This window comes from Pleurodeles waltl, chromosome 8 (genome assembly GCF_031143425.1).
Source record: "Pleurodeles waltl isolate 20211129_DDA chromosome 8, aPleWal1.hap1.20221129, whole genome shotgun sequence".
Classification (NCBI taxonomy): Eukaryota; Metazoa; Chordata; class Amphibia; order Caudata; family Salamandridae; genus Pleurodeles; species Pleurodeles waltl.
In genome coordinates, this window is record NC_090447.1 from 1,252,305,152 (window position 1) to 1,252,329,578 (window position 24,427).

Here is a 24,427-nt window from a genome sequence, read left to right on the forward strand (position 1 = left end):
TCCAGGTGAGGAAGAACCTTCAACTTAAACCAATACTTCGCACCACCACCACCAAAGTGTTTGCGTTTAGGTCATCCATTCGCTTCCTCTAGCAGGAGCATTCAAAACTGACATTACGCACGAGGCTCAAGCGGTTAGTACCAACATCTACGTCACCAAGACCGGGTCAGGCATGCTGTTGAGCTGCCGAACAGCAGAGCAGCTGGGTCTGGTGTAGTTTGCATTCAGCGTTCATCAAGAAAACATTGAAGGATTGATAGCTGAAAATTCTGAGCTGTTTAATGGAATTGGGTGTCTGAAAGAAAGGCTAATACATCTTAACATTGACAAATCTATACAGCCAGTGGACTTGAAACATCGCAGGGTTGCTTTCTATCTACGCCCCAAAGTGGAGGAGAAGTTGCGAAAACTAGAAACAGCTGGCATCATTGAGAGTGTAGAGGGACCCACTCCTTGTGTCTTGCTGATTGTGGTCGCCCGGAAGCCCAAACAGCCTGATATTGTGATATTTATGATATTGTGGCCGAAGTGAGTGGATCGAGGTGGTTCTCAAAGATGGACCTGAGGGCAGGCTATCATCAACTCATGCTTGACCCTGAGTCCCGAGCAATAACCACATTTTCGACCCACGTCGGGCTCCGGAGGTACACCCACCTCAGGTTTGGAATCTCCAGTGCTGCAGAGGTTTTTCAGGACACTATCAGTGGGGTACTAGCAGGACTGGAAGGTGTCATTAACGTAAGTGATGACATACTGGTACACGTCCCCACACAGGAAGGACATCTTGACAGACTGTGAGCCACGATCAAGCGACTCCAAGAGCAAAGTCTCACGCTGCACAGAGAAAAATGTGAGTTTCTTAAGAATCACATTGCTTTCTTTGGCTACCATTTTTCTGATAAAGGGATAGTGCCCGATCCGGAGAAGGTACGTGACACTCAGATGGCATCTGCCCCCACCTCAGTCACCGGTGTCCGTAGCTTTCTTGGTATGGTCACGTACTGTGGCAGATTCATCCAGAATCTGGCATCTCTCACGGCTCCTCTCAGAGAACTAACAAAGACCAATACCCCCTGGGAGTCAGGATCCACCCAGGAAAGTGCCTTCTGTGCCACCAAGAATGCGCTGTCAGCTCATACTACGTTGAGGTACTTCGATCCAGCCAAAGAGTCTGAACTGGAGGTGGACGCGAGACCGGTGGGGTTGGGCGCTATTCTGTCTCAACGTGGTGAACAAGGGGAGTGGCCCATGTGGCATACGCCAGCCGAGCCCTAACAGAGACAGAACAAAGATATTCACACATGGAAAAAGAGGCCATCGCGGTCCACTGGGGCTGTCGCCATTTGCACCTCTATCTATATGGCCAGCCGTTCACAGTGGTGACAGACCACAAACTGCTTGTTCCGCTTTTCAACAGGTCCACTTCCACTTCTCCTCCTCAGATAGAAAAGTGGATTCTCCAACTACAAGACTATCAATTCACGGTGCTTTATCGACCAGGGTCCCAAAACCCTGCATACTACCTGTCGAGACATGCCAGACCGGCTTCAGCACAGGAGGAGGAGGAGGCAGAAGCCGTGGAAGAATACGTTCGTCTGGTGGTCGACCGATCTAGACCATTACCAGTGTCAAAGCAGGAGTTCGTGGAGACTGCACAAGAGGATGAATGTCTCCAACTTGCCATAAGAGCCGTTCTCACAGGGAGGTGGCATGAAATGACACACAATCTATCTAGGTGGACGGAGGAGGCTGGACACACCCTGGCTGCCCTGTATCAGGTCCGGCAGGAGCTATCAGTATCGCCAGAGGGATGTCTACTCCGGGGGCTGCGACTAGTGGTTCCCCGGTCCTTGCAATCCCGCATAGTGGATTTGGCTCATGCTGCTCATCAAGGAGTAGTCAAGACGAAAGCCAGACTTCGTTGTAAAGTGTGGTTCCCAGGACTGGATCACCACGTGGAGAGAGTGGTGTGCCTTTGTCACATCTGTCAGGTCGTGGGGCCATCCGAGCCTTCAACACCTATAATCACTGAACCAATTCCATCCAGGCAGTGGAAGTTGGCCAGTGCTGACTTGCGTGCTTTGCCTGACGGCCGGCACATGCTGGTGGTCATTGATGATTTTTCCAAATATCCTGAAGTGGAAATACTGGACACGACCACAGCTGGGCAGGTCATTTCTCGTTTGGAAAAAGTCATGGCCACTCATGGTCTCATTCAGGAACTCAGAACAGACAATGGCCCACCTTTTTCTAGTCAAGAGATTGTAGAATACCTTGCGAGGCATGGTGTTGTCCATAGGAAAATCACACCCTGCTGGCCTCAGGCCAATGGTGAGGCCAAACGCTTCATGTGAATGCTGAAGAAAGTACTGTGGATAGCGGTGGCTAACGCCCACAATGTTGACTGTGCTCTGTATGCATTCCTAAGAGATTATAGACTCACCCCTCATACTACCACAAAGATATCACCTAGTGCTTTGTGTAACAGATAGGTAGAAGACACCATTCCGCGATGTGAGGTACCCACGGCCCTGCAGGATCAAGTGAGTGAAAGATTGTGCCAGCGTAAATCCGCCAATGATCGAGTGTCAAGGAGGAGACGACCGAGATCAGTGCCTCTGCAAGTGGGTGACCAGGTGTTGATCCGGAATAGACATCAGGGTGGGAAGTTTAGACTCCCATTTGAGTTGACGCCATGGTCTGGTGTGAGGATCAGAGGCACCCTGGTCACTGACCAAAAAGACCACGAGTCGGTGACTCGTAACATTGTTTTCCAAACAATACCGATCTGCCACTGCCACTACAGCTACTGATGCTTCACCACCACCCACTGACTTTGATGGCCTCGAGTCGGGGGATAATTGCCTCGGCACACCAGAGCTGGAGATCGCTACACCTCGAGGCGAGTGTTTGGAAAATAATGGGGGCTCTCAAGGTGTCACATCTGATGGATGCAAGGGTGGTTGTCAGCCAGAGGCATCAGGACTAGATGGTACTGCCAAGACTGTTGTGAGTGTTCCTCTGCGGGCTGGGGCTGGGAGATACCATCTCTGGCCTAGACCATTACCATCCAGTAAGCTATGAGATTTCATACTGACTTAATGAGGCAGTGAGCAGAACCTTTTTTTTGCAGGGATACGAAGGTGCATGGGATTTTGTGAAGACATGTTTTATATCCTGGGTTCATTGTAGGTGTTTTGATTCTGTTTTTCAGAAGGGTCTTTGGTTTTGTTTTGCTTTATTTCTGTTTGGGGTAAAGGAGGAATGTTATGTTGCAGCATGGACTGATCTAACTGGGAGGGGGATCCTCCCCAGTCCATGCCGCTTTTACCCCTGACTGCGGGATACAAGTGATGTGGGCCCCTGACGTAAGGGGCAAGGAAATAAAGGAGGACTCCGGTTTTCGTGCCGGCGGTCGGAATCCAACCTGGTGTCCTGTCATTACTTCAGTGCGTTCCCCGCGCCTACCGTCGGGCAGGAAACGCAACAACAAGCACACCTTTTTTAAATATTGCACACTCCTGCACATACTGAAACAACTACCTTTCTGCAGTTTGTTTTGAGGTAGGTTGGTGCATGTTGCAAGTGTATTTTACGGTGACAGGCACACCTTCTGTAAAGATTGCACGCTCCTACACACCCTAATGAAACAGCTTGCATGCAGGCTGCTCCTGGTTACGGTGACAGGCACATTTTCGTCATATACTTCATGTTTTGATTCAAACAATTCTTGAAGGGAATCACCACGAGTGCAGGTTACGGTGACAGATACACCTTTCGGAAATTTCTACAGCCTGTTGCAATGTACGTTACAGTGACAGGCACATTCTGAATATAAGGCTCTACCATAGTATTTTTATGCCATTGATTACATATTTTGACCCTCAAATTTGATGTTTAAGAATTTTGAGGTGTATTGTTAGTACAGCGTCAATATATATTCTGTAAACATTGCAAATATGCAAACCATTAACCCCCCTCCACCTTTCTTGCATTCTCCAGGAGAGTCCACTATACCTTGGAAAGAGTGGCTAAGGGCGTTTAACACATTTCTTGGAGCTGTAGATCAGTTTAAATTCAGGCCTGAAAGGAGGAGATGGTTACTTGAACACTCTTTAGGCTGGAAGGACAATAAATATTTGTTGACCTCCTTGTATTTACACCTGCAGATGAATAAGAGCTGGATGAGTGTGAGGTGGCAGTAAAGAGATTCTATTACAAGACTGGAGGCTCCAATTATGCATTTCTTTTCTTACTTTATTAAACAGCAGCCAAGAACTACAAATCCCAGAAACCCTGGGAGAAAAACTACCAGATAGCGTCACAATGGGGTGACCAATCCAACATTGAGTACACACATAAACATCTTGACTGAGAGCAACAAGCCCTCTTTTCTTGCTGCTCTCAGTCAAGATAAGCACTCTGCTCGCATTACTTTTTAAAACGTTCCTGGTTTATTTTATTTCAGTATAATGTTACTTGTTGTATTTTCACTATTGTTTATTTTGTTTATTTAACAGCACGGGCACGCTCCTTATGCACACTCATTGTGGTCTTTCTCCTCTGCTGGCCTCACGTTCGCGATGCTCCTGAACGTTCTATAACATTTGTTACGCTATTCTGAGGCATTTCTCCCTCTTCAAGCGCATCGCGTGCTGCTCTGGTGAGGTGCTGTCGCCTTTCACCCGAAGCTGTCCTCCCCTAACGAGCTTCTCCACTCGTTCTCAAACAGCTGGTGGGGGGTTTCCTTATCGTGGCTGGGTCCGCCCCTGGGCACGCCCCCTCCCACCTCTTTTCATTAAGGCTCTCCCTCTGGGGTTTTCCTCAGAATTAACCCTTTTCTGTCAAGTTTTTTCTGCTTTTCAGCAGTTTTTCTGGGTTTCCTTTAGTTTTTTGGTTAACCCCTCACTTTATATATGTTTTTCAGGGTTTTTCTTTAATAAATCACCTTTATTTTTCTGTCAATATGTCAGGTGATGAGCAAACTCAGTCTATGAAGGAAAATTTGAAAACCTTCATTAAAGACTCCGTTTAGCATGCGGTCTCTGTGTCCATGCTGAACTTTTAAAACAATTTGGAGGCCTCTCTTTTAAAAATGTTACAGAACCCCAAAGATGCTCCTCCTAAAAGAGGGACAAAACATGCAGCAACCCCTTATGTGCCTTCCAGAGGCATTTCTGTTTAATTTGGGCCTCCCACCAGAGAGGCGAATTCTTCGGGGCTTCCCTCCCCTCCCCTCAATATACTCAATCTTAGAGACACTGACAATGATGGGGATGACAATTTTGATGCCACACAAGCAAATAATGATGCTTATGATGACGGTTCTTTGGAGAAATTGCGTAAAGTATCTCCCTCTGTGCTCTCCCCTCATCTAGTGTCTGACGATCTTGTTGATCATTTTGGTGAACCCACGTTTGACCCTATGTCAGTCCATCACCCAAATTCTTCTGAGTGGTTCCTGTCCAATAATGTTTCGGATTATGTATCTTTTTATTTAAGGCATGCACTGGATACGTCCTCTAGAAATGAGTTGAAGTCCAAATGTCCTAGACCTTCCCTTTTAGGTGGCTGATACCCCCACGATTGACCCCAACATGCTATTAGTTTTTACTAAGTTTGGGAAGGACCACAGGAAAGGGGTCGATAGGGCCTGGTATAACTGCCAGGATAGACTTTTGGACCTAGTTGGACCTCTAACTAGGATTCTTGATTTAGCCGCAGAGGCAAAGTTGGAGGGCAATCCTGTGGACCCTGAGGCACTCTCAAACTGGGCTCAGAGAGCTATATGTATGCTGGGTAATGCCAATGCCTATATCTCCCAAGAGCGACGGAAAAGCCTGTTCTTGAAAATTGACCCCAAGCTTAGTTCATTGGCAACCAAAGAGGAAGGCCCTAATGCGGATGGCCTTCTTTTTGGAGACTCATTTATAAAAGAAATGAACAGACATGTTCCTACGTTTAAGTCCTTGGATAAGGCGCATTCTTCAATGAAGACATTTTTTTCCCAGCATGTTTTTGGAAGGGCTGGCAAAGGGAAGGGTTGATTTGTCTGCCATTATTCTTCAAGAGGGCAATCCCTCAGCATAGGCTCTTTCAACCAGGGCACACAGCAGGAATTCAACCAGGGGTACAAACCTCAATTCTTTCCCGGACGTTTCTGTGGAAGCCGTAACAGGGGATACAGATCCAAAGGAGATCAGCTTGTAGGTAAAAACTTCCAATTCTGGCCTTCCTCCCGTAGGAGGCAGACTGGGATCTTGTCTACATGCTTGGTTATCTCTAACCTCAGATCATTGGGTTATCCAAACAGTTCAAGGTTACTGTACAGAGCTTTATCAGGTTCCTTTTCAAACTTACTTACCTCAACCTCTTCATTTTTCCCAAGATCAGTTCCTTTTGGTTCAGGAGTAAGTGCAGTCCTTATTGACTTCAGGGTTCCTCTGTACCATCCTTTTGGTTCAGAAAAAGAACAACAAACATCGACCAGTTACAGACCTGAAGCTCTTCAACAATTTTGTGGTATACCATCATTTCAAGACGGAGACTATTCTCTATCTGAGGGATCTTCTGCTTCAAAACGACTGGTTGGTCCATCTGGACCTCCAAGACGCTTATCTCTTAGTACCCATTCATCCGTCCTAAAGGAAATTTCTTCAGTTCCAATGGGAGGCCTCCTTCTTTCAAAAATCTCCCTTTCGGTCTTTCATCAGCTCCTTGGTGCTTCACCAAGATCCTCAAACCGGTAGCAGCCTTCCACAGAGGTCAAGGGATAAGACTCATAGGCCCTCATTATAACTTTGGCGGTAACTGCCACCTACTTCCACGGCGACGGCGCCAACATACCGCCGCCTTGGCTACCAGCTGTCTACGCGTATTATGCCCGCCGATGGTATTCTGCCAGAATGCTGGCGGAATACCGCTGACGGTCATGGCGGCGGATGGAGGTAAGGCGGCGCTGCTGACAGCAGCACCGCCACACCAGCAAAACACCGCCGACCGTATCATGACCAGTGATACGGCCTGGCGGTGTTTTGCTGGCAGGCGCTGCTGCTGACAGCAGCGCCACGGACCGTCTCTAGTCGGAGGACCCCCTGCAAGCAGGTAAGTTGGGTTCTCTGACAGGAAAGGGGAGTGGAGGGTGTTGTGTGTATGTGGGGGGTGTTGTGTGTATGTGGGTGTGTGTGTATGTTTTGGTATGCGTGCATGCGGGTGTGAGTCGCGTTGAATGCGTGCGTTAATGACTGAATGTGAGTGTATGTTGTGAATGCATGTGTGCGACAAGTTATGTTGGTGTGTGTTAGGGTGTGTGGGTATGTATGTGTGCATGCGTGGGTGGTGGTGGGTATGCATGTGCATGTGTGTACATGGGTACGCAAGTGGATGTGTACATGTGTGGGAGCAGGAGAGGGAGGGGAGGGTGGGGGAGAACTCTGGGGAGGGGGAGAGGGCGAGGAGACCCCTATCAGTGCCAGGGAATGGATTCCCTGGCACTGATAGTGTCTACCACCATGGTTTTTGTGGCAGTAAGTTTGGCACGAAAACCATGGCGGTAGGCCGGGTCATAATCCCGAGGGTGGGACTGTGATGGCCGCTGGGCTGGAGACTGAAGACTCCAGCCCAGCGGCCGTTACCTCCCTGGCGGTCGGTGTGTTAAGGTGGCTGTCTGTGATGGCGGTTATCGCCAGGGTCAAAATCCAATTTTTTTAACCGCAGGTATTAACGCCGCTTTAACACTGACCGCCAGGGTTGTAATGAGGGCCATAGTCTATCTGGACGATTTCCTCATCTTGGCACAAGACAAGTCTTGTCTACTGGATCAATTAAACCTTTGCCGGGACCTTTGGTCAAGGCTGGGGTTTCTTATAAATCTTCAAAAGTATGTTCTAATTCTGTCCCAACATCTCAAATTTCTCTGTTTCATAGTGAACATGGTTGACTCAGTGCTTCAACTTCCTCAACAGAAGGTGATTCTGATAAAGAGATACGTCACGCCTTATCCATCCCTCTCTGTTCCCTCAGATCCATAGCTCATCTAGTAGGTCTTCTTTCTTCCTCCGCCATGTTTCCGGGGCCCCTTCACTACAGGGCTCTTCAAAGATTGAAGATCCATCACCTTTGGAAGGGTCTAGCCTACTCAGACCCTGTCGTGCTGGATTCTGAGTCCAGAGAAGAGATTTTCTGGTGGATGAGTTACTTAGACGCTTGGAACGGAAGAATGATTTTCTATGCCGCCCCAGATCTTGTCTTAGAGTCAGATGCAAGTCTCACAGGTTGGGGCGCAAGATGTGGTCAACTCTCAACTGGGGGTCCATGGTCCATTCAGGAGTCCTCTCTGCACATCAGTTGTTTAGAGGTGCTTGCAGGTTCCTTTGCCATCCAGTCCTTTATAGAAGACAGAGTAAAATGCTCAGTTCTTCTGAGAATGGACAACCTGTCTGCTGTCAGGTACATAAATCGTCTGGGCGGAACAAGATCAAAACCACTGGCTCTTTTGGCCAGGAGCCTGTGGGAATTCTGTCTCCCAAAGAATATCTCGGTCAAGGCAGAGTATCTCCCAGGCAAGCTGAACGTGGTGGTAGATTGGTTTTCTAGGCATACCTACGACTCAAGCGATTGGAGACTTCATCCTTCCGTATTCAGTCATCTTTCTTCGGTCCCATGTTCATAGACCTCTTTGCCTCCTAGATCAACATTCAACTTCCTTCCTTCTTCAGCTGGAGGCTGGATCTGTTAGCTGTTGCTATGGATGCTTTCCTACAGCCATGGCCTTCTTCTTCTCTCCTCTATGCCTTTCCCACTTTCCTCTTTATTGCTTGGGTGCTAGCTCAAGCCCACAGGAAACACGCATCCCTTGTTCTGATCACTCCTTTCTGGCAGTCGCAACCTTGGTACTCAACCCTGTTGAGCTTTCTTCAGATCTTCCAGTGTTGATCCCTCCATTTCCCGATCTGCCCTTGAACTCCCAGGGTCTTCCTCACAGTCTAGTCTTGGAAGGCTCCCTGTATCTCATGGCATGGAGAATTTCGGGGCTTCCTGGAGAATCCCAGGAATTCCGAACGAAGCTGTCCAGTTCATCCAGCAATCCTGGGCTCCGGGTATAACAAGGGTTTACAAATCTGCCTGGATGGTTTGGTGTAGCTGGTGTTTGGACAGGGATTCAGATCCATTTTCAGCAGATGTAACCTTGGAGGTGGATTTTTTGGCTTCTTTGGCTTCACAAGGTGAGGCCTATCGAACCGTCAATACTTACAGGTCTGCGATCTCTTCAGAACATGTCAGGGTGGATGGAAGGCCTGTTGGAGAACATCCATTGGTTTGTTGACTTTTCAAGGGATTATGTTTTGTTAAACCTCCTGTTCCTAAATACAATGTTATGTGGGATGTTGACTCAGTACTTCGGTTATTTTTTGCATGACCGGATAATGCTGATTTATTCCTGAAACATTTGTCTGCCAAATTGACTATGCACTTGTGTTTAGTCTCTATTAAACTGGTTAAGACCCTGGATGTTTCCTCCTTCCGTTATTCCTCTCTAGGTGTTTACTTTCAAGTCAGTAAGCATACCAAAACCAACTTATCTACTGTACATTACCCCTTTTTTCCCTCTCAACCAAAATTGTGTGCTGGTAATTGTTTGAAAACTTATGTTTCTCGAACTGCAGATCTCAGAAGTTCCTCCTCTTCCCAATTGCTTATTTCCTTTCAAAAAACCCACAAACCAGTCTTGGCTCCCACCTTGGCTTGCTGAGTTAGATGGCTCATGTCCCTGGCTGGTGTCTCTACTCTTTCTTATGGCGCTCATTTGGTGAGAGGGGCTGCGGCCTCTCGGGCCGTTTGGGCAGGTGCTTGTTTACAGGACATTGTCAGATCTGCAGATTGATCAAACATTAGTACGTTTAGAACTTTTTATTGTACAGCTGTAGATCATCCATTTGACACTGTTATTTCATTGCTTTAAACAAGCATAATAGAAGCCTCTGGTCTTGTTATAAAATTGAGATTTTTCTGACCTTGGTGTCTGAAAGGCTAGATTTTATTAAAGGCACGGAGGCGAGTATTATCACGCCGCATTTGTTTTAACCCTCCAGGTTGGTTCTGCTGCAGTTGCCATGCCTTCAACGAGCTCCGCTGCATCTGGCTGATCCACTATCAGGTCTTCCTCGCTGGTTCCTGATGGACTTCTTAAAGGATTTCTTCTCAGCTCTTCTGACTCTGTACATAGTTTTATTTTTGCCATCTGAACCTGTTTTTGACTGACTCTCACAAGAAAAGAGGGCTTGTTGCTCTCAGTCAAGATGTTTATGTGTGTACTCAATGTTGGATTGGTCACCCCACTGTGACGCTATCTGTTACTTTTTCTCCCACGGTTTCTCGGCTCCTGTTTAATAAAGTAAGAAAATAAATGCATAATACTTGCCTCTGTGTCTTTCATAAAATCTAGCCTTTCAGATACCAAAGCTAGGAAAATCTAAATTAGAGAAGCATTTTTCAAAACCGCCAAATTTAGTGGTGAGGAGACACAATTTTTTCCAGGCAACAATCGGCCATGGTATCTGCAGATATGTATGTAGCGTCATTACGTATACTGGCAGCCATGGGTGAAATTTTGCTGATCAATTAATCAGGGATCAACTTGTTACCAGATATTATAACAAAAATATTCAAGAAAGATTGCTCACTTGTGAAAATCCACCATTAGATGAAGCAGTAGAGCTAGCCAAAGTAATTCAAGATTCGAAGGATTCAGCTAAAGAGCTCAACAAGGTAGATGACACTGTATTGTTAATTAAAAGCAACTAGCCTTGTGTGAACAAGACCCTAGACAAAAATAAAGCAATGAACAGGAGAAAAGCTTTTAGCTCCAGAAACATATGTTATCGTTGTGGATCCAAATTCCACATGCTTCCAGTAAGCAGTGTCCTACTTTCAACAGGGAGTTTAATAAGTGTGGGTCACTGGTCATTTTGCCAGAATGTGCTGGTTGAGCAATAAGGAGGGAAAGGTGAACTTGCTGACTGAGAATTTTGAGCAGGGTTTGTCTGATGACATGAACAATTTGTTTCTGTGTGTATGGGTGCAAGGGCAGGAAGAATCCAGTTCTGGGAGCACTGTGATGGCACAAGAGGCAATCATCAATGATCTTAACAATTCAGTGTATTGTATTAGAATTCATGAAGATGCATACCCAAATCTGAAGATCCCGCAGAAAATTTAAAAGTGGATGAGGTAATGATACCATTATTTGCAGACTCTGGGTTCAAGTTGACTGTTATCCCCAAAGAAACTGTTCTCAACAACAATATCAATGAGTTATTTTTACCACCAGATGTCATCCCTGAAGGGTATAATGGGTGTACTGAGTGAACAGGCTTCCTCTGCCTAAAACAGATGAAATGATGTGTACCCTAGCCTGAGCTAATGTGTTTTCCAAGCTTGATCGATGCTCTGCGTATCATCAAGTTGTATTGGCAAAGGAATTTAGGCATCTAACTGCCTTTGTCACACCTAATGGCATGTATCAGTTTTGTGGGATGCCTTTTGAGACTGATTCTGCCGCAGTGATTTTTCAGAGAATCATGTGACACCCAAGAAGACTGCCACTGTGGGACTCGCTGTCTTAGCCTGCACTGTGTGAGAGGAGGAGGGACCACTGTTGACACTCAGCCCGCATGTTTGATAAGTTCCTACCACCTCTTGTGGCTCATGATGCCCAAAGAGACTGCTGCTGTGGGACCTGCAGTCCCATCCCACACTGTGTGAGAGGAGCAGAGGCCACTGGTGACACTCAACCCGTGTTGTGCACTTGATAAGTGCCTACCTCCTCCCGCTGCCGTCAGACACCGGAGGAGGCTGGGCCTCTCCTCTTGGTTCTCTGTCTTGAGGCCCAACTGATTTCGTGGAAGCCCATTGGAACTCTTCACTCCTCATTGCTTTGGCGATTTGGCCCTATATTTTTCAGGGCCTCCCGTGGTATCTATTGCAGAGGTTAAGGCTGTGAGCCAATAGGCAAGCAAGTTCCTGTATAAGAGTAGGAGGCACTGCCCTTGTATCCTTCTTTGCCCACTTTTATCATATTTAAGATGTATGTTGTTTGCTGGACTCTGGGATAGTTAGTTTCTGGCCTCCGTACGCCCCAGTGGGATTCTTAATGCACCTGTTTGGAGCTCATTGTGAGAGGCGCAAGCCCCTAGCTATCCTCTTGGGTCCATTTCCAGTAACCTTTTTTTGGTAAGATGGGCAAGCGGAAGATAACCTCTTCGGATGCTACTAGCATACACAAAGGGATACCACTAAAAATACTGTTGGCAATGGCCTCTCCAGATCATCCATTCTTTCCTATTTAACCTCAGTGGCTGGGGCAATGAACAATGAAATTAATACCTGTGAGGAGAGGTTGGGCATTTGACCCCTATTTATATCCCCCAATAACATTTTGGTAATCTCCGCAGTTACATCTGTTGATACCTGTTGGGTCCTGATAGGCAAATGGCTGAAGGAGGTCCTAGTGCAATGGATTCAGTCACTGCCTTGACTGTTACTGCTGATATACATCAACCACCAGCAATGGTACAGGCTGGGAGTTTGCATATATATATATATATATATATATATATATATATATATATATATATATATATATATATATATATATATATATATATATATATATAAACAATGTTGATCTTTCTACTAATTACAGCAAATCTCAGGTGATGCTGCTGGGCCCCAAAAAGACTAGGTTAGGGTCATTCCATGTGCTGGGTAATAGGCTGTCGGGGTTCAGTCTTATACTTACTTGGGCGTTGTTATTGATGATTGAATCGCGTGGGGGACCCCTTGTTAAAGTAAAGAAGTTAGCCTTGTCAAAAACCATTAGTGCCCTGTTTCCCTTTTGTGCAAGAATAGGTAGCAAAGCACTTAGGGCCTTGTTGAAGATCTATCAGGCAAAATCTGCTTCAGTGGCTACCTATGGCAGTGATGTATGGGGCTACGCTATTATTAAGGAACTTCAAGTGGCTGAAAATGGTTTCTTCAGGCATCTGTTATCAGCTCCTGCCTCTACATCGGCTTATGTGGTTAATGAGGAGTTAGAGTTATCGTTTTTGTCGGCCCTTTTTGCCCTTTGCTCTTAGATCAGGTGGTTGTCCACCTGGGTGTGTATTGAAAACTATTTAGGTAGGGAGATCATTATGGATTGTTTGGAATTGGACAGATGGAGATCGATTAGTTGGCTGAAGTATATTAGGTACACTTTTATGAAACTAGGAAGTCCTGCTTTGTTTGAGTTGCCTCTTTCTATAAAAAAGGCAGATATTGCATGAACTCAGGAAAACTTTTTCCTGTGGATAAAAACTGAGAGGGAGGCAATTGAGCTCAAGAAAACCCTGATTTGTGGACACGCTTTGCTTGTGACTGGTCCCACCATTGCACCCTATCTGCTTAATTCTTATAATCTCCACCATTGCTTTCTTCTAACTAGATTTAGATTTAATCAGTACCATATGCTGTTGCCATACCCAAAACCCTTTTTGTGGAGTAAAAATCTGGGTCCCTGTACTTGTGATAATTTTGCTTCACAAGATTTTTTGCACTTTGTTTTCTTCCTTAATTTTTATGAGGTCCCTCATACAACTTTTTTGCTTCCTTTATTGAAATCCATGCATTTTGTACATGTGAGGCCTGCCCTTACATTTTTACAGTTACTCCCATTTGTTTGGACAACTTATGCCGTTACGTGCTTCCAAGCTTCTTCATTATGGTTAAGGAAATTGCTGGATTCAAGGAGGATCCCATCTGAGTGAACCTTATTTATTACTCGTGTAATGCAATTTATTATATGACTGTTCTGGTTATTAAAAAAAATTTATTGTTTTTTTTAGAAGAAAAAATATTGTTTGATGAATTATGTGTAACATGGTTTATCTAGATTGTTTGCATATAATGTGCGTGGGGTTGATAATGGAAGGTTTGTCTTTGGTTGCTTAGCATACCACATTTTATCTATGTCTTTTATCCCTTTTTGTTGTTTTTAATGTCATGGTTATTCATGTACTGTATGTTTTAGCTTTGCTTGCACTTTTATGGTCTTGTGTAGGCCGAATAAAGTAACTCTTGAATCAAGTGTGATTTTGTGAAAGGGTTGAAGGGTATGATCGTTTTTCAAGATGACGTTCTTGTTTTTGGAAAAGATGACTCAGAACACCAAGTTAGTTTGGATGCTGTCTTGACTGTATTAGGTGAGAGGGGGGCTAAACCTAAGGGAAGACAAATGCGATTTTTTGGGGTGTGCGAAGCGGAGTATTTGGGCATGTGGTTTCTGGCAAGGGGATTGGTCCACTCCCAGGTTTATTGAAAGCCATTGAAGATGTACCACTTCCCTTGGACAAAAAAACAACTAACAGTGTTTCTGGGCATGTGCGAATATAATGCCAAGTTTGTGAGAAACTTTTCAACCATTGCTGAACCTCTTCTTGCAGTGCTAAAGAAGAATGTTGGATTTGTGTGGGATGAGTCACAGATGTTTGCATTCAAGGAGATCTAAAAGGGTTTAGCCAATCCAGCTTTGCTCAGTCCATTCACTCCTGGTGAAACCATTACTTTGGCCGTAGATACGAGTGGTGTTGGAGTGGGAGCAGTGTTGTCCCAGGGCAGAGGAAATGATGAGCGTACTGTTGCATTTGCATCGCGTACTCTCAAGCCACTTGAAAGACAGTACTCCATCATTGAGCACGAGATGTTAGTGTGTGTCTGAGTGGTAGAATAATTTAGAGCTTATGTGTAGGGTACTAGGTTTAGGCTCAGATCAGATCATAAGCCACTGATACCTATTCTACGTGGGACAATGTACATTTCAATAAAGCCACGGCTAGATTAGTGATGCTGAGCACGAAGTTGCTTAAGTATGTTTTTTTTGTTGAATTCATACCGGGTGGAAAGAACAAGAAAGCGGACTGTCTTTCCAGATTACCCATTCTGGAAGAAAGCGAAGAAGCGGGCCGTCAGCAGGATTTGGAGTGCATGGTTGCTAGTGTATTTTGGTTAAATCCTGAGGGGGTCATTATGACCCCGGCAGTCGGTGTAAATATGGAGGAAAGCGCTGCCAACAGGCTAGCAGTACTTTTCTCCAGCCCGGCGGCTGTCACTTTCCCGCCTGCGGGATTATGACCCCACCTACTGCCATGGTTTTTGGTGGCATCCTTACCGCCACAAAAACCATGGCGGTAGTCACAATCAGTGACAGAGAATCCCTTCCCTGTCACTGATAGGGGTCTTCCCCACCCCCTCCCCCTTCACAGGATTCCTCCCCACCCCCCCTTCCTTGGCAAATCCCCATACATGCCCCTACCCTCCCTTCACACACGCACACATGCATATACACACCCATTCCAACATTCATCCACGCATGCATACATCCATTCACACACACACACCCGCACACACTTACATACATACACGCACACACGCACACACGTATTCACACAACTCAACATACACGCACTCACACATCTATACAAGCATACACAACACACACATGCATACACGCACACAAAGACATACACACACAAACCCAAACACACACACAACACCCCCACCCCCTCGCCTGTCGGAGCACCCGACTTACCTATCGTCGGGGGGTCTTCCGGCAGGAGATGTGATGGGGCATTGCTGCCAGCAGCAGCGTCCACCAGCAGAACACCGCCAGGCTGTATTATTGTCATAATATGGCTGGCGGAGGTCTATTGGGGCGGCGCTGTTGCTGGCAGCAGAGCCACCTTACCTCCATCCGCCGGCATGTCCACAGCCAGATTTCAGCCATCCTACTGGTGGAAATCCGGCTGCGGTCATAATCCGGCGGACGGCTGGTAACTGCGGCGACGGTCTTTTGGCGGCTGTCACCACAGCGGTTTTTACAGCCAAGGTCCTAATGAGGGCCTAAATGTGTAAGTGTAAAGGAGTGGCGATCTGCTTTTGCCCAGGATCTTGGTGGAGTATATATAAAAGGGTTGTCCATGGAAGGTAATCTTTCTGTGGAACTCCAGACTTATAGCAAGGTGCAGTCAGAATTTTTATTGGAAGATGGGCTACTATTTACAACAGATAACTTAATTCTGTCATAAGATGTCAGGGAGAGACTAATGAATATAAGCCATGAGGGTCATCTAGGCATGACTATGACTAAGAAGAGACATAGAGAAACTTTCTGGTGGCCAAGGATGGAAAAGGATGTGAAGGAGTGGATTGGTAAATGCAAAGGTTTGAAATGTGAGATTCCACCAATGGTTATTCCTGAAACTCCTCAGAAGGCATGGGAGAGAGTAAGATAGATTTTATGGGACCTTTCCAGATTTTGCCTCAATCTCAGCGATTTGCTATTGTTCTGATTGACCACTTATCAATATGGCTTGAAGTTAACTTCATTTGAGAACCTAACATGAGAAGTGTAATAACATGTCTTACTGATGTCTTTGCTAGAGAAGGGTTTCCTTCAGAACTTTTAACAGACAACAGTGTGCAATTTGTTTCAGTTGAGATGGAGGTGTTTTTGATGGGAGCGAGAATTAAACACAAGAGGTTCAGTTTTTATCATCCCCAGGGGAATGGTCAGGTTGAGAGGGCCAACAGGATTGTCTCTGACTGTGTCAGAGAGCTGTAATTGGATGTGTTGATGTGGTAGATGTGGTGCTTGCCACACTCTGGTACTATCACATTTCCTCTGCACAGAATGACTGGGTTAAGCCATTCTTGCCCTAAGGCGCAGGGGCTCTCAGGATGTGATTAACCCTGCATGGTTGAACAATTTATCAAAAGTCAAATCAGGTAATATGAAAACACATGGGCCCTCATTAAGACATTGGCGGTCTTTTTGAAAGACCGCCAAAGCTGTGGGCGCCAGAAGACCGCCAGTGCTGGCGGTCTTCCGGCCAAATTGTTACGAGTACTGCAGGATTTCTGCCACATTTTGGGCGTAAATCTAGCCGTAGTTGTGCTGGTGGACAGAGGTGCATGTGCGGTTCCACCACCCGCCCCACCAAAAGGAGTCCACTAGCCGTATTACGAGCAGTAATATGGCCAGGTGGTGTCCTGATGGTGGAACTCTGCCAGTGGTGGAAGTGCCTGTTCCCTGCTGGACGACCTCCTTGCTGGACAAGGTAAGTCGGGCGTCCGACAGGGGAGGAGGGTGGGAGGGTGGGGGTGTTGTGTGTGCATGTGTGAGTGGGTGTGGTCTGCATGTGTGAAAGTATATGTGTATGCGTGTGTGCATGGGTGTTTGTATGGGTGTGTGTATGCATGTATGCGTGGCTGAATGTGTGTATGAAAGTTGAAGTGAGTACGTGTATGAATGCTGAAGTGAGTGCATGTATGATCGTTGAAGTGAGTGTGTATGAATGCTTGTGAGTGTATGTGTGTATGGATGCTTGTGAGTGAATGCGTGTGTCAGTGTTGGTGGATGAGTGTATGCGAGGTGCGTGAATGAGTGTATGCGGGGGTGCTGAACTAGAAGGGGTGGGTAGCGCTATACTGGAAGGGGGGTACGCTGTACTAGAAGGGGGTTGGGGGTGGGGGATACTGTTGTGGTCAGGGTGTGGGGGGTTCTGGTATGGAGGGGGGGTGGTGGGGTATTGTGCTTGCAGGCGGGGTGGGGGAGTCATCTGCCGGTGACAGGGGAGAAATTCCTTATCACCTGTAGCCTTTCTGCCAGGGTTTTCATGGCGGTGCGACTGCAGCGGAAACCCTGGTGAAAAGCCGGCTCATAATACCGCTGGCGGTCTTCATTGGACCGATGGGTCGGAGATGATCATCTCTGGCCCGTCAAGACCAACTGCCTTGGGAGTCTGAGCGGGGATGTGACGGGTTGGCAGAGGCCAACCTGCCACACTCATAATATGGTGGTCTTCAACGTAGGCCCATCAGCGGTGAAACTGCCACCGTGGCCCTGGCGATCTTCCATGATGTTGAAGTCACCAGAAATAGAATCCAGGAAAGTCAGATAAAAATTAAAAGGAGGCATGACATGATTAAAGGGACTAAAACTATATTGTTTGAGAAAGGTGATTATGTGCGGGTGAGATTACCTGATGCAAAATGTTTTAAGGGAAAGTTGCGGTTTGGTTCTGCTTGTCGAGTGGAAGAAGTGAGTAAGGATGGATCTGCAGTGAAATTACAAAATTGGTAGTGGTGGAACTGTGAGGGGGTAGTTTAGGTGGCGGGTGCTGTACATGTTGCAATAAGTCTATTAGGAGCAATACATGAACTGTGCAAGTACTCCAATGGAAAAGCGGGTTTGTAAACTTCCTGAAAGATTCAGAGATTTTGTTATGACTTAAAACATTAAGGTGTTTTCTGTCACCTTTAATGGTGGTGTTATTTTTTACGTATAGTTCTATAGTTCTGCAGCTGTTATATAGAACTATCAGTTGTTTTACATTCCATTTTGTTTTTGTTATCATGACCTCAAACTTTAATCTGCTTTCTGTTACCTTTCATGACGCCATATTTTTTATGTATAGTTCTATAGCCCTGCAGCCATTATTTAGAATTATCGTTTGTGTTGCATTGTGCTGTGTGTTTTGTTGTGGTTTCAACTTTTTCTGTATTCAGTATTACATTGGGAAAAGGGGGAGGTGTGTTATATCTAGATATATATAAGGGGAGAGCTGGCTCATGCTACTGCAGGCTCGGGACATCTCTGCACCGCGACACTGACTTTGACAGCTGTTTGGAACATAAAGCCAGTGGTGCAGTGGCTGGAGTGGCAGAGAGCAAATGTAGGTGAGTGGCTGCCCTTATTTGGTGTTACTTTATTCTCCTAATAAAACACCTCACATTTATGATGCCTTCTGCCCCTTTTTACTCTATGTAACAATCTTGTTTCTCAAAAAGGAATCATTTATTATGCCTGGCTCAGCTTTAATGACTGACAGTGACTTCTGTTGTGCAATTGGCTGAAAGTATGTTAAGAAGGATAAGAATGTCAAGATACCTGATGCACAGACCTGGGCATCCAACAAGCATCAGGGTATAATACTGGGGTGATAGAAAGTGAGCCATAAAACCCTATGGACAATGCAAGACTCAGTGATCCCATGGAAAGAATATAAGCTCCACACTGTGGACTGAATGTAAGAGGGGCGAATATGTTAAGTCTTCCAGAAACTCCAGAAAGCCCTAACAGGATGAGCTAAAGGGACAGTTGTTTCTATTTAAATACATTATAAATAGAAAAGCAGTATAACCACAAAGGAATTGACATTGAGGGTCTGATTACGACCTTGGAAGACGGGATACTCCGTCACAAACGTAACAGATATCCCACCCGCCATTTTACAAGTTCCATAGGTAATCAGCTAAGTCTGGGCCCTATTGATACTTTGAAAGAAGGATACAAGTGGGTGTGGGATAGATAGGACAACAATTAAAGTACGACTTTGAAGCTCAGCACTTGCCACAGGTTCCTATCTGTATACCCTAGAATTAAATAGGTAGATACTGCCATGCTGGGGCAAACTGTGAGTGAGAGTGAGGGCACCAAGGAGGAGGCACAGGCAAGGAAGGCCTTCAGAAAGTGTGGAGATACAGAAATACCTGGAAAAACAGGAATTCTGCTTATTCATTGAGACTACAGTAAAGTAACTCAACAACAGCCTGAAACCAAAAATAATTGATGCCATTGTGCTTCTACATAGAAAGTTTAAGGGCACCCTCTCGTTAATAGGTCAAGTGGTGAACCCTCAGCGATCTCAGTTTGTTCAACGTCAAGTGTGAGAAGCAAACATAATTCACTTTTTGCTTGCATTCTGGAAACTGTAGTCCTCAATTTAGAAGGGAAAAATAAAAACTACAAAGGGTTAAATCAGGATTAGTCAACTAATTTGCCTGTTTTTAACGAGATGATGGGTCTAAACTTCATTGGCTGGATACCATGCTGTTTTCCTTGTCTGACAGACTGGCTGGAGCTCCTACATGATCAGGAATTGTGTCCACTGGGAGGGAAACCATCCACAAACAAGAGGCTCAATGTGCTGGCAAACTGCTAGAATTATTGCGCTTGACTAGTCACTCATGGACGAATGCCCTCACTAAGCTTGATAAACATGTAGAAATAGAACAATGTAGATACCTACTACTGGAAAACTTTAATTTACCTGGTATTTCCACCCGGAACAGTGAGAGAATTTTTAGAAGGAAAACTGGTATCCAGCAGATGGCATCAGAGAACACGATGAAAAAGAATCTGTTGGCAACAGCAACATCGCTGTGAAGGTGGCTGCTCACATCAGCAGTTTGCAGAGCGGTTTTCTGGATGGAACAGAACATGCTGACATAGGAAAACACAATTATGATGAAAGCTAGTAGGTTGACACCTGTAAGAGGAGAGAAACAGTTTTCATTAGTTCATTTCGATTGATAAAATATGCAAAACTTATTTGAGAATGTTAGTTTGTTTATTAGAAATGTGCACGTTGCTAAATATAAGCAGGCAGTTGGTTGTTGGGTAATGAGCTGCCAAATAATAAACACACAGCAAGTGTAAGGCGTTGGTTAATATGTTTTTAGGAGACTGGACAATTAATTATTAGTTTTGTGGTGATTTTTTCAAGTTCTTTAATTGATTTTTAGGTGTAAATATTTAAATTGCTTAACATAAACTGTAAATTAACAACGAAAAATGATCATAGTTAGCAGTCTCTTACAGAATTCCATCATTCATTCACTGCTTCCACCATTATTTTGTATTCACCATAGAAAACCCATCATGGAATGTTAACAGGGAAGTGCACCTTTCTAGGTGCTACCATACATGTGAAAAGAAATGGCCATTTGACAACATCTTTATATAACTGAGTCAGTGACCAGGACATATGTCCGAGCGACAAACAACTGTGATAACCAGTGAGGCAATCGGGTACCACCATATAAATTCTGTTGAAAAGATTTTCGGTCAGACAGACTGTTTTTTAATGTAAATGTGCATCAAGAATACCCAACGGCAAACTGCTACAATAAAGAGTTGGAACAACTACAGAATGAGCAGCTATGGTGGCTATCGATAATAGCGCAACTGGACAGGATTGCTAAGGGGCAGCTGTCAGGGACCAGCATCGATGAGGAGCTGAAACAAACTTCCATTGCCAGCAAGCAACCAAAATATCAAGCACAGACTCACCCGAAGTACATTTCCATTAGAAAGAAGCTCCAGCAAATTTGAAAATACCCATCCAAAGATATAAGAGGCAAAAGCCATGAATACATTAGCACAGAATCCTCAATAACTAAGCCACACAATTGAATGATACAGAGCCAAGGGACATAAAAAAGCAAATCAACCAAAGTTATACATGGCGTTTAATACCCAAAGGAATAGGGTTGGCTGGATAGTTAGTAACTGAAGAGACTTTTGTTTGTCGTGAGACTCATGAAAAAACTGGCGTACAACAGGGAACCTTAAAAATGCCATTAGGAATTCGAATGTTATCTACTCATAAAGTAGGGAGATTTCTTATTATTTTTCGGTTGCTTATTGTCCACCGTCCAATTTTAGATAATGTCGGATAACTAGTGATCACTTCTAAATGAGACTCAAACAAAAGCAATATGTAGTTAAATTCCATGATCCAAAGTGCATTTGTTTAAGTACAAAGTAGCAATTCTAACAGGCAGATCAAGTAGGAGACTGGTGAGTAGAAAACCACCATAATTCTTTATCAAGATAAAATTCGAAGTTCCAGTTGTTAGACTTGACCCTTTCTACAAGGTCACCCCCAGACTTTTTGCGTTCATCCTCCTGTTTTCAGAACCAGTTTTTGTTGGCTTTTAGAACTCTGCACACTTCACCACTGCTAACTACTGTTAAAGTGGTTATGCTCTCTCCTTTAAACATGGTAAAATTGGTTTATGCCCAATTGGCCTACTTGATTTACTTGTACATCCCTAGTAAAGTGGTTACACCTACCCAACACCCGTAAATTAAATGCAATAGTGGGCCTGCAGTACTCATTGTGTACCCAGTAGCTCTGCAAACGTGTCTCAAGCATGCCATTGCACCCTGTGGGTGCAGTTTTAAACTGTCATGTCGACGTGGCAAAATAAACCTTTCGTCAGGCCCAAACCTTCCTTTTTAGTACATATAACTTACCCCTTTGATAGGTCATGGACAGCCCAGAGAACAGGGTGCAGTTTATTTTAAAAAAATGGACATGTACTTTTAAGATTTACAAGTCCTGTTTGTGAAAAACTCCAAAATTCATTTTTCACTTCTGCAAGGCCTACATTTCTCATATGACAACATTGGGTTACCCTATTACATTTAATAAGTGATAACTTTCTATGTCAGGTAGGCATATCAAGTGTAGTGTCTAAAAATTGGAATTAAAAGCTCTCTTTAATGGTGAAGTCTGATTCCTAGCCACAGTTCTGAAAATGCAGCTTTTAGGAAGTTGATATTTTCTTTTCTTAACCATTTGGGGCCTGCAGCCTGATCCTGGGCCACATGATTAGGTGTAGCTGGCAGTTGGTCTTTGTGTATTATTCCCGGACAGTAAGATGAAGGGAAGGTAGGTGCTGGCAAGATGGGTCACTCTGAGTTAACAAGGGGAGGAGCAATCACCTCAAATCAATTAATCAATCAATCAGTACTTGTAAAGCGCAACTTATCACCCGTGGGATTTCAAGACGCTGTGGTGGGCATGCTGATCATTCGAGAGACAGGTCTTGAGATACTTCCTGAATTGCTTCATCAATGCACCCTGTCTGATGTTGAGAGGGAGTTTATTCCATGTCTGGGCTGCAAGGTAGGAGAAGAATCTTCCTCCAGCTGTGCTTTTCTTGATTCTGGGGATTGAGGTGAGGGTGAGACGGGAGGATCGGAGTTGCTTGGCAGGAGTGTAGAAGGTCAGGCGGCGGTTAAGGTGGTCTGGTCCGATGTTGTGAAGTGCCTACTAGGTGTGAGTCAATAGCTTGAAGGTGATGCGTTTGTTGACCAGGAGCCAGTGGGGGTCTCTGAGGTGGGCGGAGATGTGGCTGTGGCGGGGGATGTCCAGGATGAGTCTGGCTGCTGCGTTCTGAATTCTCTGTAGTCTTGCTTGTAGCTTCTTTGTGATGCCGGCATAGAGTGTGTTGCCGTAGTCCAATTTGCTGCTGACCAAGGCGTGGGTGACCATCCCTCTAGTCTCAGTGGGGATCCACTTACAGATCTTTTGAAGGAGCAGCAAGGTGCAGAAGCAGACAGAAGAGACGGCATTGACTTGACAGGTCATTGAGAGCGTTGAGTCCAGGAAGATGCCCAGGTTGCGTGAGTGGTCGGTGGGGGTGTTTCCTAGGGCGGCTGGCCACCAGGAATCGTCCCAGGCAGAGGGGGTTGTGCCAAGTAAGAGGATCTCTTTCTTGTTTGAGTTGAACCTGAGGCAACTGGCTTCCATAAAGGCAGTGACTTCTCTCATACCGTTGTGGAAATTTCTCTTGGCTGTTGATGGGTCGTTGGTCAGGGAGATGAAAAGCTGGGTATTATCGGCATAGAAGACGATGTTTACTGCGTGCTGTCTGACAATCTTAGCGAGTGGGCCATGTAGATGTTGAAGATGGTCGGGCTTAGTGAGGATCCTTGGGGTACTCCGCAGCATGTTTGTTTGGGTGCCGAAGTGTACAGTGGGAGTCTGACACTCTGGGTTCTTCTGGTCAGGAAGGATTTAATCCATTCCAGTGCTTTGCTATGGATGCCAGTGTCATGGAGTCTGGTGCAGAGGGTGAAGTGGCAGACTGTCGAACGCGGTGGAGAGGTCGAGGAGGATGAGGGTGGTCATGTCTCTGTGGTCCAGTATGGCACGGATGTTGTCTATGGATGCGATGTGGGCTGTCTCGGTGCTGTGGTTGCTCCTGAATCCGGACTGTGAGGGGTCCAGAATGTGGTTTGATTTGAGAAACTCAGTCAGTTGTATGCTGGTGGCCTTTTCTGTACCTTGGCTGGGAAGGGGGGAAGCGAGATGGGCCTGTTGTTTTTCATCTCCCTTGGGTCGGCAGAGGGTTTCTTCAGGAGCTGGTTGATTTCTGTGTGCTTTCAGTCAGATGGGAAGTTGCTGGTTTCAATGGAGCCATTGATAGTCCGGCAGAGCTCTGGTGTGATGGTGGAGCTGGCCAGATTGAAAAAGTGATGTGGGCACGGTTCTGATGGTGCCCCTGAATGGATGGAGTTCATGAGTTTCTGGGTGTCTTCTGTGGAAATAGGGATCCAGAAGTTCAGAGTCTGCGGCATGGGGTCCTAGGTGATGTTGGTGGGTGGTGGGAGAGGGTTTTGTTTTCTTGAATCCTTCGTATATGTCCTGAATTTTCCAGTAAAAAAAGGTGGCGAGGTTGTTGCAGAGGTCTTAAGAGGGGGGATGTCTGAGGTGTCTAATCTAGGATTTGTGAATTCCTTGACTACGGTGAATAG

At 45.5% G+C, this 24,427-nt stretch overlaps 1 protein-coding gene across 3 annotated transcripts in view; it reads right to left on the reverse strand.

The window, feature by feature from the left end:
* RXFP2 (relaxin family peptide receptor 2) overlaps positions 1-24,427 on the reverse strand; it is a 932,621-nt gene that overhangs the window by 13,008 nt on the left and 895,186 nt on the right. For all 3 annotated transcript variants that reach the window (XM_069205573.1, XM_069205574.1, XM_069205572.1), the window contains one exon: positions 20,148-20,366. In XM_069205573.1, the coding sequence (XP_069061674.1) occupies positions 20,148-20,366 (219 nt within the window). The remainder of the gene's footprint in view (positions 1-20,147; positions 20,367-24,427) is intronic.